At 46.2% G+C, this 17,155-nt stretch overlaps 1 protein-coding gene across 4 annotated transcripts in view; it reads right to left on the bottom strand.

Annotated features, from left to right (window-relative positions):
• Positions 1–4,071: 4,071 nt before the first annotated feature.
• The window catches only part of Arhgap28 (Rho GTPase activating protein 28), a 152,230-nt gene continuing 139,146 nt past the window's right edge, over positions 4,072–17,155 (bottom strand). For all 4 annotated transcript variants that reach the window (XM_021643480.2, XM_060368215.1, XM_021643483.2 and 1 more), the window contains exons 15-18: positions 16,560–16,616; positions 14,606–14,730; positions 9,941–10,005; positions 4,072–7,079 (exon numbers count right to left, since the gene is read on the bottom strand). In XM_021643480.2, coding sequence (XP_021499155.1) covers positions 6,997–7,079; positions 9,941–10,005; positions 14,606–14,730; positions 16,560–16,616 — 330 coding nt within the window. In that variant the 3' untranslated portion in view covers positions 4,072–6,996. The remainder of the gene's footprint in view (positions 7,080–9,940; positions 10,006–14,605; positions 14,731–16,559; positions 16,617–17,155) is intronic.

Raw genomic sequence — 17,155 nt, 5'->3', positions numbered from 1 at the left:
CCCCGCGCGATAATTTCATACAGCATCCAAAACATGGTCGAGCCCCTGTCTCTGGCGCCGTGGTTAAGCGGACGCTTGGAGTCTGACAATTCTTACACTTCTTCAAATGAGGGCATGTAAAGATGGCATCCTGGGACCTCGATCAGGTGTGAAGCGGGCACGCGGCACAGACTGATGTGGGCTTGCCAAACTGCTGCAGGCACACTAGGTTTTACGCTCAATATTTTCGGCTTACCACAGCACCAATGAGTCACCCGGGCTACCTCACCGAAGTTGCGGATTTAGTGGTCTCAGTGTAACTGAATCAGAAGTTGTGGATTTAGTGGCAACAATGTAACTGTGCCTTGCTAGGCGTAGATTACATCCCAGGGCCGGCTGCACACACAGTGGAAATTGTTCCCAGATGGCAAAGCCTTCGAGAAGAATGAAAAATTGTTAGACCCCAGTTCACAAACACCGTGAAGCAATGCACAGAAGCTTGCTAGTCACACCACTGGGGAAAGGGCAGTTTCCAAATTCTGTTTACCTTGTCAGCATAGGGGGTGTGACGGAATGCTGGCACACCTACAGACTTTCTCCTGTAATTACCTCATTACATTTTGACTGGCACCAATCCGTCTGTTTATCTTCCATCACATCGACCAGGCAACTTTTATAATACACTGTAAAGACCTTGCAAATACACGTACAAGCCCTCCCCTCCCCCCCCAAGTATGTGAGCAGACAGGCTGTTTCCTCTGGTTGGTTATTTGTTATTGCAGATCCTCCCCCGACCCGACCCGACCCGGCCAAGAGGCAACATTTACCTGTAAGGAAATGCAAAACTCTTAAGTGATCACCGAGTGTTGAGAGTGGCTCATATCCCCAGAACGTTGTGCCGTCCTGGGCTGCTGATAGTGTCCGGTGTTCCGGTTTCTCCTCTGATCATGAGCCAACTTCAGCTTTGCCTGTTTCAGTACCTACGCAGTCACGAGGTTTGTTCAATTTCCATTTCCCTGACACGACCCGCTATGTTAAATTTTCTCAGATTTTTTTTTTTTTTTTTTTTGATGATTTGTGTATCTTCTTTTAAAAGCGAAACATGGTTTTGGTTTCCGGATCCTTCGTTACCGCATCTGTAGGGTTTTCGCTAGACATGCCCGCGCAGTCCTCACAGTGAGCTTTGATCACGTTCGCCCAGCTTTGGCCATATTCACCTCCTGCTCCTCCACCTTTGAGGCTCATGTCATTCCTTCTTAGGGAAGACATGTGGCACCCGTGTTTGCGGGACTGACGGCGCAGAGCCATCTCCGACCCTACCCACTTTGCTGCAGGTGACAGCCTTGTGACTGGGTTAAGCATTACACTTTAGCGTATATATGAACCAGATCGTTCATTCTTCTGTCCCTGGATGCCCAGCCTGGTTCTGATCTGACTACTATGAGTAATGCAGGGAAAAGCATGGCTGTGCCGGCATCTCTGTAGCAATTAGACTGTTTTTTTTTTTTTTTTTTTTTTGAGGCATAAACCCAGAAGTAGAATGATTGGATCATATGGAAACTGACTTCTGGAGTGCCGGACTAATTGATTTTTACGCCAGCCCTGCACACAGGCCCCTTCCCCTGCTGCACCCTCAGCAGCATGTTTGCTTTCTTTGCAACAGCTGCTCCGACCGTCGTGAGGAGGAGCCATCCAGAGGTGTTGTTGGTCTGCATTGTCCCAGTGAATAAAGTTTTTGAGCATTTTTTGTGGTTGCTTTGGATTGGCTGTGGTGGTTTGGATTTGGGATAATGGCCACCATCGGCTCATATGCTTGAATATGTGGTCACAGTTGATACAGTCATCAGGGAGAGGATTAGGAGGCTTCCTGGAAGAGTCAAGTCGATGGACTGGGAGGACTTGAGGTTTGAAAGGATCCCTGCCATTGCCAGGGCCCTGCCTCCTGCTTTGGCTTGGCATGCAAGCTCTCAGCCATTCCTGACACCATGCTTTAGCTCCACCATCATCGACCCTAACCCTCTGGAGACACACACCCAATTAACATTTTCTCTTACAAGTCACAACCTTTTATCACAACAGTAGAATAACTATATACCTCATCACTGACAAGTGTCTGCTCAATTCTTTTGTTCAAATGTTTTCTTGTTGGTCTTGTCAATTCTTTATGCATTATAGACTAATCCTTCCAGGAGACTACCTGGCAAAGATCACCTGCCACTCCAGTATGTCTCTTCAGTCCTCTGACTGCTCTGCATTGTGGGAACATCCCGATTTGATGTCATCCCACTTCTCCATGCCTGATTTCCTGAGCTACTGGAATTCTCTTCAAAACCCACCTGTCTGCCTATATTTGAAGGTTTCCCTGTTTCCCACCAGTATTTTCATGGTTTCATGCGTTACACTAAGGTCTTTGCTCCATTTTCAGTTTTTTTTTTTTTTTTAAACAGGAGACATAAGGATGTAGTTTTATTTCTCTATAGATGGAGATCCAATATTCTCCACACTCTTTGTTGGAGAAGCTGTCTTTCATGTCACCTTGGTTGAAACCCAGGCAGCTATTTCTGTGTGGGTTTATGTCTAGGTCTTTATTGTATCTTACAGCTCTATGTATCTGTCTCTGCCAGTACCTTAAAAAAAAAACAAACCCAAAAACTGAGGTTTGAAATTGAGTTTTAGGATACTGTCAACATCGCTCTTTCTGCTGAAGATTGCTTTGGCTATTTGAAGTCTTCTTGTTTCCACAGGAATTTTAGAATTGTTCTTCTATTTTTGCAGAAAATGTCATTGGAATTTTGAGGGTGACATGATTGCATGTGTTACTGTTTGAAAAATTTGTATCTTTGAGTTCGTTAAAGTCTTGAACCCATTTAAAAAAATGTCTCTTACCATGTTCTTTTAAAATTTAATTGCACGGATTCAGCTCTCTGTGTGTGTGTGTGTGCGCCACTGTGCACTGTGGAAGGCAGAGGGCAGCTTGTTCCCTCCCTCCAGCATGTGGGGCCTGGGAATGGAACTCAGGCTTGGGAGCACACTTAGCCACTGAGCGATCTTGCCAGCCAACTGCTGATCTCTTTATGCTTCTGGCATACAAGTCCTTTGTCAAACAAAACTTACAGATATATATTTTTTTCCCAGTCAGTGGTGTGCTCCTTTGACTTCTTAATCTTCTGTCCAGGTGGCGGCTGTTCACAATCCTGTTTGAGTCAGACTTGAATCTGTGTGTCATGTGTTCCTAAGGAACCTTCCTTAAGGAGAAAACTATCCTGTGTGTTTGTGATTTTGAGTGGTTTTGCTACGGACTCACCTGTTGTGTGTGTGTGTGTTGCTGTGTGATGTGTGCATGTGTGTGTGTGTGTGTGTGCACTGCTTTTGACATGGGAGCTGGGGACACACACTCAGGCCCGCACTCTCTCACAGCAAGCCCTTTCCTCGATGAGTCCTGGATCTCCTTTTCACCTTTATTGCTTTTGCCTTTTATGGAGGCTGTGTGGTGAAAGGTTGACTTTTAAAAAAGAAACATTGATGGGACTTTGGCTCAATACTCTCTGTTTATGGAAAATTTCACACAGCTGTAAAAGACGGCTTTATCACGTGGAACTGAAATCCTGCCCCGGCCAGAACCAACACAAGCAGAGCTCGGAGGCAGTCAGTGCTGTTCCGTGTCTCCCCGCCCCAAGCCTCCTCCACTATGGTGACGCCGCATGGCTTTTGCACGTGCTCCTGTCTCGGCTGTGACAGGGCGGGGTTCAGGTGCAGGCCTTTCATGTTTAAAATTCCTTTTCTTGCCCTGGCCCCACTGCAAACTCGGAGGTAAGAAGTTTTGTAGTAGCAATTCTAGGTTTTGCCATCCCTACACCCCATGAGAGCTGGTGGAGCAAAAGACTCAGTACTCTAACCTTGAGGAGAAAACACAATATTGGCATTCGTTGACATGCTTTTTTCCCTAACTAAATTACCATGTTTTAGAGGATAGGATATGCTTGAAAGATAGTATTTCCAATTGAGATGAGAGTGCGTGAAACAATAACATCTTTGAAAAAAAAATAAAACCACTTTAATCCAACGTCATATCACTTTTTATTAAGTGACACATTTATGGAAAACAGTTGAAGATGCCTGTCAAGGGGAGTGTAAATCCCCTAACGTACAGTCTTTTCAGGCAAGTCAGACAGACACATGAAAAAGAGTTAAAACACACTTGCTACAAAGAGAGACGCTTTCACCTCCTTACTTCTCAGTCAGTGAAATACATGGACAGCAGGGGAGACACTGCCAGAAAAGAACCCGTGTCCCCGCACGGTTAGAAACCCGAGACCATCACAGAGGGACACCCAGAGACTCCCTCGGCGCACACCACAGGCTGGACCTGCAGGGTGAATTGGTTTCCATGCTTTTGCTAAAACTAATTTACACCGTGAACAGCAGATTATCAAGATACACACTTAAGAGCTAAATGCAGTGACTTGAGTAAGACTCAGGGACAGTTGAACAACAAAAAAAAAAGTAAAAAAAGTCCATTCGATTCTTCTTTTTCCCCCAAGAACGGCTGGTGAGGTAGTTGATCCTGCATGCACACACATTGTAAGGACTTACACACACTCCAGTTTGTCCAAACGCTGGGTAGGAGGCGCGTGTCCCAGCTGAGCGGCACAGCAAAGGGCCTCAGGTCGAAAGCTGAGGAGATGAAGTAAGGCAGTGGGAGGAGTCGTCCTGAGGGTGCCCACCACAGGTCACTTCCTTTAACACTTTCCCGAATGTTATTTTCCTACTTGTGTATCAAGAGCGCTTGATGGGTGGAGGTGAGAAGCCGGGAAGATCTCACATTACTAGCCTCAGATCTGGCCTCTCTTGTTGGCAAAGTCTCCATTGCAACAAGGCTGGCTACTAAGCTTCTGAAAACCAACACTCAACGAGATTGAAGTTTTTCCCTTACTTAGGTGACAGGTGGTTTAAATTTAACCAAAGGTTTATTCCTTCAGGATAAGAATAAGCTCCCTGACCACACAAACGATAGTTTGCATGTCCACCGACACTCTCTAGTCAATTAACTGTGTGATTAAGAACAAAACGTTCTAGCCAAGGTTGGCCTTGACACTGGCATGGCCTTCCTAAAGTTATCTGAAAGTTGTCATGTTCCTGAATAAACTGAAACCATTAAATTCCAAGTTATTGCCAAGACTTTTGCATCCAAAGCCACACAAAAGTGGGCACAAAATGCAGCCTTGCTGTGTGCTACCTGCCACCAGCTAGCTACTGCTGTAAGACTGGCGACTAATGTGAATGCAAAGATCCTAAATGTGTTTTCAGCCAGATGAAATGAAAAATCCTGAAAAGAGTGCATTTTTTTAAAATATAAATACAACAGAATAGGACAAATCTAATGCAAAGAAACAGGGATATCTCCATTTACAGAAACAGCAATGCTCTAGAAGGATGGCTTCCATGCATGGCCAGGTCCTGCTGGTGATAGCCTGGAAAGCAGCAGCTCTACAAAGCGATATGCTCACTCAGTCTTCACTGCAAAATGAGTGTCCTCGCTGAGCACACCCACAGGCCCATCGGGCAGCCTAGAAAGTGGCCGAACGCGGGGACACATGGGAACCTCTGCAGTGCCTATTTGGTTTCTAGTGGGTTTTCAGAGAAAGGAAACAAATTCCTGCATACATCAGACAACCTGGTTCCTGTGTTTCCAGAAAACTCTCTGACTGTGAAGAATGCTTCGCGTCTACGGTGAGATGCTGAGTGCTGGGGTGAAGACGGTTTTGTTTCCCTGTCAGACAAATCACAGAGCGCGAGACGAGACGCCTTCTGCATCGCATGTGCGCTTACGGTGTGCCCGAGTCACACCGGGACACGGGGATGGAGGGTCGGCAAACTGTTCTCTTGCATTTTCGATTTGACTTCGCTTGAGCCGACACTGACAGTCAGCGGGGTCTCAAATGTTGTAACGGCTGTGAGTCCATCAAACCTTCCGTCTGTGGCATCTAACACGAGCGCTTGTGTGGGCGACGTGAGGGCTCTTACTGCGGTCCCTCAGAGGAAAGGAAGAGATCTGTCCCTTCCCTCACCGCATTTCAGATTTGGAACCGCGAGGGCTCTACTCCCCCCACCCCCCCACTGCAGTCTGGACAAAGGCTGTATAAGATGCGGACAATAAGGCGGGTGGTGTCCAGCTTCCATGGCCCAGCGCTGAGCCACGTCTCTGGTTAAGAATCAAAGAGCACAATGTACCTTTGCGACTTATAAATTCTAGGCTAACGGCACTTTTCAGCACGAACGGGTAAATGCATTTCCCTATTTGTTGGGGGGGTGGGTGGGAGTGGGACTCTGAAAGTGACTAAAGTTGTGAAATGCTAAAAAAAAAAAATGTGTTTGACCTGTGAAGGAAATTCATGCTGACACATGAAAGGCGGTTTATTCACTGAGCACCACGATTGTGAGGAGAAAGGAAATGACACCACGGCCGTGGACTACAGAGGAAGCTCGAAGCACAGATGCCCGTTGCCAGACTGGGATTCGCAGTGAGGATTTGTGTTCATGAGACAAGGAGTCATAGACCAGCATCTCAGCACTCAGTGGCTGGGACAGTTCCTTCGCACCAGGGTGCTAGCCAGTCCATAGAGTGTGATGCCCCCAACAGCCGGTACACAGTGTCTTTAGACTGAAGGCCCTCCTCCAGTCTAGGAGCGGGTCAGAGCATAAATACTGCAGTTTCACCCCGGATGTGCTGCTCGTTCTCAGGCACAGGGCCAAGTCTATTACTGCCACATAGCTCCACGGTGAGTATGCTGGCCTGTCGATTGGGTCACACCTTCTTACCAAGGACTGTGATATGAAAGTTCGGCTCAGTGGGAACCAGCTCCTCTTCTGTAGTTTATATTGCCAGAGCCAGTGACATGGCCCCTCCAGGAGAACCAGGAGCAAATACCTCGGGGCAGTGTTTTCACCACACTCGTGGGATCTTCTTGGCATATGATACAAGGCAAGAGACATCCAGGGCACATTTTAAAGGCTTGGCTATGGCTTAATCACCCATTCTGCATGAGGATTTACGTGATACACATCCAATATATATGCATCAGGATCCAAACAGTGTTGTCCTAGAAGAAAGAGAAAATTAAAAAAAAGCTCAAGCCAGAGAAATGGTTGTCTTGTAAGCACGAGGACATGAGTTCTAGCCCCAGGATCTACACAAGAAAGAAAGGGAGAGAAAGAGAAAGAAAAAGAAAGAAAGAAAGAAAGAAAGAAAGAAAGAAAGAAAGAAAGAAGGAAAGAGCGAGCACAGGTAAGGAACAAGCAGGAAATGTGTGACATCATGAAAACAAACAAACCTTTGAATTATAGCATAGAGAGAAGTAGGTGTAGCAGAGGAATTGTTGAAAGACATAGGAAGCCATGATTATCAAAACACAAAATAACACTGGAAATGCAAACAGCAACACCAAAAATCAAAACACCATTAGTGACCCCAAACACCACCCAACTGGCACCATAACCCGAAGGGTTACAGTAGTGCCTCACAGCCTTGGCAGGAACCCACAGCTCTCTTTAAGGCTTGCTCAGTAAGAGGTGAATTGTTCTTGGTACTGGAAACCTAGACAAGTTCCGAGAGCTAGTTACGTCATGGATGATGGAGGAGAAGCTACAGCCCCACTGTACTAAACCAGCATGCTCCATAACTCCATTCACTCTCTGTCCTTATACCCACAGGGAGCTGCAGTCCTCACCCCTGGTCAAGAGTATTTCTCTTTGCAACAGACGGAGGCCATTACAGAGAACCACAACCAATCAAAATGCAGACTTGTGGAGCCCAGTCTCAGCAGACACGTCTACAAAACCCTCCCGTACTTAAGTGCAGGAGACATTGAGGAAAAGTGGGCAGAGATATCGTAAGAGGCAGGGGATCAGGGAGTTTGCTGTGAAACTGCGTCTCCTAGCAATGTCAGAAGTTATAAAGTCTCACCAACACGACTGCCTAAACATGAGCTGAAGAAAGACAACAGCATAGATTCATAAAGTTCACTTCACTGGGGAAAGACCACAAGGCCTCAACCCTACATAGTTCCAGGCAACTGAGGAATGCTAAGATTGAAAGAAGTAATCTTCCCCAGGCATGAACGTATCACCTGGGCAACCAATACCAAATGCTCAGCCGGGAAAATGTACATACAAGTAACACTAAGCAGGCTGAACAGGTTATATTTAGGACTATATCTGTATAGACAAGTAATATATGCATGTAACCACCATTAGTGAAAAAAAAAGTGGTGTTAGATCTTTCTGTTTGAAAGAGAACAAGTAGAGGGTTTGAAGTGAGGAAAGGAAAGGAAAAAAAAATGACGTGATCATAATCTCACAAATGAAAAATAACTTAAAAAAAGAGAAAAAAACTAGATATTTTGTTGCTTTCTATGGAGGTAACAGGCAGTACTCCAGTCTCAGGGACTGTGGGTGCTTAATCAGTAAGTAAATAGATGCGACATAAAGCAAGTCTTGGTAATGGGGATATCTGGGGAAGACAAAGCAGGAAGGGCCCATGGTGCTGGAAGACACCACTGAGAGGGTGGCAATATCAGCAAAGGTGTGAGAGGCAAGTAGGGCATGAGGGCAGCTGGAGCAAGAGCATCCTGGGAGAAGCTGGTCAAGGTGAGATGCCCAGGCAGTGTGCCAGGTGACAGGGCACACAAGGCAGAGTCCAGAGGGAGGATGGGGGTGGGGTCAGTCTGGGAAACATTAGCAAGCATGTGAATTTCAAGCAGTGAGACAACTAAGTTCAACCAGGAAGCTGTGTGTAGATAGCCAGACCTCCAAGGGCCACACCCACAAAGACTGAGAGGTCATGGCCCCGGAGAAGCAGGAGGAAGCTCAGAAACTCCCTCAGAAGCAGATGCACACAAGTGGTTCTCAGCTGGGAACGCTCAGGTCAGGCAGTTACTCAGACAGAGGCAGTGTCTTCGTTTCAGGGTGAGCTCTCTGGCGTCCGGGATGAGAGGGTGATTTCGGTGAGGAGCTGAGGAGGACACTTGACCAGAGTGGTTTCAAGAGAGAAGAAACTGGAAGAAGAAAGTCCGGGAGATGGCGGACTGGAGAAGGTGTGCTGCTAAGTGGAAGAAAGCGGAGCAAAGAAATGGGAGTGGACTTGAAGGCGTCGGGAGAGTTTTAAAGGGGACAGAAATCTGAAATGGACACGTTTACCATATGGGATGTTCTGAAACTCATGATCCCCCACAGGTGTACGCTTCCCTCGTGCTGAGACTGCCTGCAGCTGGGTAGCATGCCTGACACCGCTGCCTGCCTAATGCTTGCCTGTCACTGGCCACAACTCGGTCACAATCAGTCAGGTTTCGTTTCTGTGTTCTGTGGGAACTGAATGTATTCCCTCTTCAGCCTGTGTCACAAGGCCCCTTGGTGCTTTGAAAACCATCTTAGGTGGAATTGATGTGATGGGAGGGAGGTTACAGAGGTAAACTGAGGGACTGGTGGAGCAAGGACCTGAGTGGGCAGGAAAGGAAATCCCTGAGGAGGTCAGAGAAGCCCTGGTCACAAATGAAAAAGAATGCAGAGAGCATGTCAGCCACAGAGGCCACAGGATAAGGCACAAGTGGCTTCTGCCCTTTGCTCGCTGGGGAAACAGAACACAGCTCGCTGGCTGTGAGGCAGAACAGGGAGCCATGCTCTGCAAGCCCTCGCCGTGCTCTGTTCTGTGAGTGCAGCAAGAGGCAGTTTCTAACTGTAAGAATCCCATCGAAAGCGCCCCAATGTCTTTACCTCGCTTCAGATTTGAGAATATTGGAGAAACAGCATATAACTGCTTTTATATGAAGTCAGAAAACCTCCAGACACTTGGCAATTTTACTTTTATCTAGGAAACTTGTAGAAAAGAAGAACAACAACAACACACCCCTACAATAATAGCAACATATCATGGAGTACGGGAGCAGAAATTTCGAAAGGTGCTTACCTATATTTCCACCGACTTCATATAACCTTTGGTTCTGCATCTTAATACTTTCAGATGAACCATGGCTGAAAAATAGAAGGAAGTGGCTTAGGGTTCTTTCAGGATCCACAGTAAAGACTGACAAGTCCTTCTATCTTGATGAAATACACTCCACAAAACTTTTATTACAATGGAGGAAGTCAGGACAAGAACCTGAGTTAGAGAGACTGGGACACTTCCTAACAGTGAGATGCTCAGTGGCCTGTATCGACAAAGAACAAATCCTTGCCAGGAATTCAGCACCACAGGAGAGAGGTGGGGACACTGGCATGGCTACTTGTTTAATGCTGCCCTGTCAATGGCTGCAATCCTCTCCATTAAAAGAAGCCAGCTTCCTTTCTGTGTTTGCTGAGTTTGAATGCATTCCCTCTCCAGCTTGGGTCATAGCGCTAAGGTTCCCTACTGCTTTAAAAGTTACCTAAACGGGATTTCTTTCCAAGTCTGCCATATAATAAAAAAGAAGTCAGAGAAAGCAAATGCCTAATTCAGTTTTCTATTCCAAGTCTAGAAGGCTGGGACAAGAAAATTTAAAAGGACCTTGTCAATCCCGGCGACTCAGGAACAGTCTCCAACTCTGTTGAGCAGGGGAAGGGTGCTTGCCCCTTCCTCCCTTTCTATTATTTATTATTCTTAACAGAGCGATCTTTCCTTGAAGGAACTATAGATCTCAATATCATTTTTACAAATTATGGGTGTGGACCCTGTGTATCCTTCATAGTTTCTCTAAGAGCAGCACCTTGAGATGTTGGAGAGCAATGTCATGGAGAGAACGTGGACATTGATTCACTCAAAACCTCCATTCATCACCCAGGATACCCGCTGCTGTCCTGCAAAGGCCACATTTACCATCCTGTCCTCAGTACACCTGACCCTGATCCCTCAGACCTGGCAAACAAGTATCACCGAGTCTATTTCTATAATTCCTTATTTCCCAAGTGTGATGCCGACAGGAGAGCACAGTGCAGGAAGCTTTTTATACTGGCTTTTGTTGCACTCCCCAGAGACCCAGGAACGTGCTTTTTCCTTCTCATCCATGCAGAAAGTATCCTGGGATCCAGCATGGTCTAGTCACTTCCTCACGGAGAGATTTCTAGGGTTTATCTGACTTTGTTTAAGCAAAGCTGCTCGGGCTGTGTTGACATTTATCTGGGGGATGAATGTCCAGGAGTGTGGAGAGTGGGCCAGGTGGTTATTTAGTTTTATAGAAAACTGCACAAACTACTTTACAGTGTTGCTGAGCGATTTAAATTCTGGCTCTCTGCGTCTTCGCAGCACTTGCTGTTGCTATGTAGCTTTAGAATCCTAGAGGCTGTGCCACTGATGCGCCACTGTGGTTGCAGCTGTGGTTTTAATTTGCATTTCCTCGGTGGGTAGTGCTGAACATCTTTCTATGCATGCATTTTTCATCTCCATATCTCCTTTGGTCAAATGCCATCTCTAGGTTTCTGCTATCATTGTGAGTCCCCCACAAGTCCATATGTAGGAAGTGTGCAATCCTCTAAGCAGGTAGTGTATAGTCCAAGTGTTCAGACCACTGGAGGCCCACCCTCAGAAGAGACCGTGTGACCCCGGACACTTCCTCTTTTCCCTTCAAGGTCAGGGGTGAACAGCCTTGCTCCACCACGTCTGCATTGTGAAGGACTGTCTTGCCATGGGCCTAAAAGCAACAGGGTCAATTGAGTCTGAGCTGAAACCTCCACAGCAGAACCCAAGGAAACCCTTTCTCTTTATAGATATTTGTTGCTGTGGCAGAGAGCTCCCTATGGTAAAAATGCCCGCTGCTGCTCTCTCCCTCTCCAAACATCACTGCTTGGCTATAACTGCTGAAGAAGAGCGAGCTTTCCTCTTTTTTCATCCTGTCTTCTCACCCCATTCATGCCTTCTCTTGCTAAGGTTTCAGTTTTGATGAGGACTCCTCACTAGCCGGGTCATAAGCATTTTCTCCTTCTATTTTATGAAAGTTTTTACATTTTTCATTACACATTTAAATCTGTGGTCCATTTTGAATTAAAATTGAGATTTTTGGTCAAAATAGGTTTTTTTTCTCCTCTTGGCTATGGGGGTCTGTCTCTACCGCATCATTTACTGAAAAGCTATTCTTTCCCCACTGAATGTTTTGGTAGTTTTCTCAGTAATTTGTGCCAAGGATAAACACATTCACAGAGACAGTTAAGTAGGAGAGTGTTTAGCAATGTCTATTACAACTTACAATTTTCAACATTTACTTATCTGTGTGTGTATTTACATATGTGGACTCATAAGTGCCATGGCATGTGAAAAGGAGAGTCAGTCCTATCCTTCCATCATGTGTCTGGTGATTGACACATGGGAGTTTGTGGTGGCAAGCACATTTACCCGCCGAGCCCTCGAGTCTACTCCAGATCACAACTTTCCAACCGAGGGAGTCCAGTTCTAAGTGAAAGGTTGGCCAACTGTGGATCTACTGAGGTCACCTCAGAGGATCTGAGTCTGTCTACAGCCACCAGATCTAGATTATTATTATTATTATTATTATCAGGCACACTGTCTCTACCAAACATCACATTTATTTGGGGAAGAGATGCATGTGCCATGGGGCATGACCGGAAGTCAGAGGACAGCATGTGGCCTCTTTCTACGATGTGTGTCCTGGGTGTTGGACTCAGGCCACCAAGCTTAGCAGCAAACACCCTTAACCCACGATGGCATTGAACCAGAGTGTTTTCTTTCTACAAAAGGTCTCATTGAGGATTCTGTAATTTATCAGATAACTTAGGAACTTACCAGAAGACAGCATCCTTGCAATGAGATTTCAAGTTTTTTGTATGGCCACCTGTATGTGATAACTATGGTATTTTAAGGTGCCTGTGCCAGCGGTAGAGTTAAATGACTGTTCAGGCTCCCGTTAGCCTGTCTGTTCTCCTTTTACTTTCTAATGCAATTTTTTTGAGGATTTTCTTTATTATATTTACGTACAGAAAACTCAGCGGTGCATATTTAACCCAGTTCAGTGGCAAGTTCTTTGGCTTTTGCCTTTTCCAGCTTGGCAATGTGAGCCATAGACTTAGGAACCAGGATGTTGCCTCCCCAGTGGCAGAGGATCGCACTGTATCTGTCATTGCAATTGGTCCTAATATCCTCCACCAGCTTAGCCAGAGCACCCTTGTCTTCCAAGTTAGCCTGTGTGAAGGCGACAGTGGTGCAGGTCTTCCTGTGGACCAGCAGCCACAGCCTGACCTTTCCCTTGATGATGCAACAGGGACCCCTTCTTGTGACAAAGGATGGGCAGGAAGACCACCAGCTCAATGGGGTCTGCATCATGGGTGATCAGCATCAGCTGAGCCTTCTTGTCCTCCTCCAAGGTGGTGACTGTACTGAAGCTTTCTTCTTGGCATGGACCAGCAGCCTCTGCTTCTTCTTCTGCTTTGTCTCTGGCCTGTACTTGTGGGCCAGCTTAAGCAGCTGGGTAGCTGTTCACGGGTCTAGGGCTTGGGTGAACTGTTAATGGCGGGAGGTACTTTGAGCCACTATCAGAGGATGGCCCTTTGCCATTGCAGCCTAGTGTAGCAAGGCCATTTGATGGAGAGTGTGAGATCTCTTTTGGGCTGGATGTCCTGCTTGATGCCGAAGTTCTTGGGCCTTTTCTCAAACAAAGGATTGACTTAGCTTTTTGGCCTCCTGTTTCTGCATGAGGGTGGGGGTAGCCATACCTACCTTCTCCAATCATAATCGCTAACCTGCCCCCCCCATTTATAACATCTGTCACTTCAAATGTGTGAATGAAGTCACACAGCACGTATACTTTTGTAGGTAGCTCTCTTCACCAAACAAGGCTACTTCTTCTGAATTTGCCAAAGGCTTAAGAATACACATGAATTTCACTAGAAATGGTCAAACCACACCTACATTCCAGCTAGTAAATTTAAACAGGTGCTTCTTGTCATTTGCAAACTGTAGGGTCAGGTTTTTCTTTTTAAGTATGCATTCTTGTAAGTTTGGCTAATGTTCTTTTAGGGTCACTCCTGGGGATACAGGCTGAGAGCTGTGGGCGTTGTTCAGACGCTGAAGATGATGGCTCGCAGGTTTTAAGAGGTGCAGTGATGGTGTCCAGGTTACATGATTCTTCAGAAAACTGATCAAGTTACTGACAAAACTAACTGCCCTAGTTTTTAGTCTAATGAAAGATAAACTCACTGATCAAATAACATTAGATATGAAAAAAGGAATGATGGTGCTGGAGAGACCACTCAGCCATTAAGAAGGCTTGCCCGTCTTTCCATGAACTGAGTTCGATCCCCAGCACCCACATTAGGTGGCTTAAAACTCACCGTAACTCCAGCTCCCACAGATCCAATGGGGCCTCTGTGGGCACCTTCACGTGTGGCAGATACACAGACGCACAAATAAAAGATAAAAGTAAATCTCCATAAAAGAACCCCATAGGTACCAGCTCCTTTAGAAACTGGCCTGTTGGTGATAGTACTATTGTCTGACTAACCTCAAACTTTAACTGTGTAATCTGCTTGAAAGATTGAAAGGAAACAGGTGCAACTGTTCAAAAGCCACAGATTTGGGAGCCCGGCGCGCCCACCGTGCCCACCGGCTGAAGGCTCATCTGCACTCGGGGCTGCAGGCTAGCCTACTCACCTGTTCTCATACTGGAATTTTGCCAGGATATCTTTGGCTTTGGTCTGACTGTTGAGCTGAATGGCCATTGACACTTTGGACAGCAGCGGGGCGTGGACCCTTATGACGCCTTCTGGCACATCAGACTGCCAGTGAGGGAAGAGCAAAACACAGTCAAACTAGGGAGAGAGCCGGGTCAATGGCTGTACTTGGGAGGTGAAAATCAGGGGCACCGAGAATGAGGATACACAGATACACAGACACACACAGACAGACACACACACAACCAATACTCAGCCAGGGTGACGTGTGTCTTCCTTCTTTACCAGAAGATTAACAACTGCATCTGCCCTGGGACTCTACTCTCCCTGCAGTCACTTAGGCCTCACTCAACTGCTTTGGGACCACAGGGAAGAAAGTGTAGATTCTGACACACATCTAACGATATTTATCAGAACCTTTGTTGAATAAAATACTAAAAACCCTACATTAAGACACACACACACACACACACACACACACGTATATAAATTGACACAATGTATACCCTGGAACACTATATTAACTGAAATAATATATTGACATTTTAACCACTAGAACCTCAGAATGTGACCTTATTTTGGCTCAAGTGTAATTTGTAGAGCCATAGTCAAACCCAAATACCTTACTCTGATAAGAGCTGTGTCCTAAGGAGAGAGAGGAAGGTTGCTGCAGGACACAAAACACTGCAGGAAGGCAGTCAGGGAGGCTAGAGGGGACACACAGTAAGAACAGCAAGGAAAGGCAAAGGTCGAGTCTAGGGGACATACATGGAGCATCATGGGAAAACAATGATGGAGACCAGATGGGACACACCACACGAGGATAATGGAGACTAGCATGATAGATACATCCGCCAAGGACTGCTGGCATCACCAAAGGCAAGCTGAGGAGCCCAGAAGACATCTTTCCCTCAGTGCTCAGAAGAAACCCACCCTACTGATATTGTGACTTGGATTTTAAGCTCCAAAATCAGAAGAGCATAGATCTGTCCTGGCTTAGCCATCCACCTACACGGTACATTGTGATGGCAGCCCTAGGAAACTAATGCAGAATGTTTAATCCATCCGTCGTTATAGTCAAGAGTGAAGGTGGTGTTGCCAGGGAATCAACAAGCAGGGATTTGGAGTTGGGGAAGTGCAGACAGGGGCTGTGGCTTGCTGCGGTCAAGTCCGCATTCCTAAAACCACTGTCCAGGATCTTCTCCTCTGAGCTCCCTAGATGCCGTCGCACAAGCGGTTCACGCTCTGACATTATCAGGCCTTTCGTAGAACAAACTCACATCCCTCTGTGCCTTTGTATCAGATACCTCACCATACATGTGAGTCATTAGCTAAAGGGCCTGTAGCATTACTTCAGATGCAGACTGGAAAGAGCCAGCCTGAAGGACAGTCTGAGGTCCGAATTAGACAAGAATGTAGAGTGAGTGGCCGAAGAATTAATAGCTGTGAGGGCTGGGCACGGTGGCACGTGCCTGTAATCTGTGTGTTCAGGTCATGGAGGCAAAGGGCTGTCGGTTTAAGGCTAGCCTCGGCTACACAGTGAGACCATCTCAAAGATGAAAAAGTGACCGAAGTGATAGAAGGCTTCCTGCTTGCTCGGTGTACACAGTGGTCCGTGTTCACTTCCCAGCATCACACACACTCATACACCCCCTCGCACACACATACATTCACACGCATTCTCTCATACTTACACACACGCTCCCATAGTCTCTCTCACACATACATTTTCTCTTCCTCTCTCTCTCTCTCACACACACACACACACACACACCACATCCTCTCTCACATACACGCACACACATTCCCTTTAACACTTAAACACACTCACATATTCATTCTCACAAACGTGTTCTCTCTCACACTTTCTCTCTCCTCTTTCTTCCTTCTCCCCTCCCTCCCCTCCACATAATCAGACAGAATAAAAATCTTACCATTCTTCTTGAAGTAGGTGATTTCTGTGGTACCTTTGAGTTCTTGGGGTTTGAAGCCTAAAGAAAACACATTCCACCTTTCAGATTAACCCTGAGAGCATAAGTTTCTGGTTTGCTACAGTCTTTGAGGAAAATATTTGGGCATTTATCAAATTATGAATCGCTTGTGCACTTTGACCCCACAATTCCTCACTTATAAATTCAACTCCAAACATATTTCAACTGTGAAAACAATGACATACATAGTAGTTTATTCACTAAAGCTCAAATCTTAAGAGAAAGAAATCGGATACATCCTGGGGTTCACCAATCTAGGTGGCCTAAAGACGCTATTTTATACCTAAAATACACAAAAGAGGCAAAGAGAGGCGACACACTACTGTGGGATACAGCTACTGTTTCTTAAGCCACTAAAGCAAGACAGGAGACAGTGTATCCTGTATGCTGCCAGTCACGCAAATATCAGGAATGCACACAGTCATTCCTGGGATCTTCAGAGCATTGGTTCTACACCCCGCACACACCACTGGTCCTCAAGCAGCGACCTGTGGAAAATGGTACAGGTACTCATCACCCGCACAGTCCCCCTGCAATAC

Source organism: Meriones unguiculatus, chromosome 15 (assembly GCF_030254825.1).
Source record: "Meriones unguiculatus strain TT.TT164.6M chromosome 15, Bangor_MerUng_6.1, whole genome shotgun sequence".
NCBI classification, from domain to species: domain Eukaryota; kingdom Metazoa; phylum Chordata; class Mammalia; order Rodentia; family Muridae; genus Meriones; species Meriones unguiculatus.
This window is presented reverse-complemented; position numbering and strand designations above follow the sequence as displayed.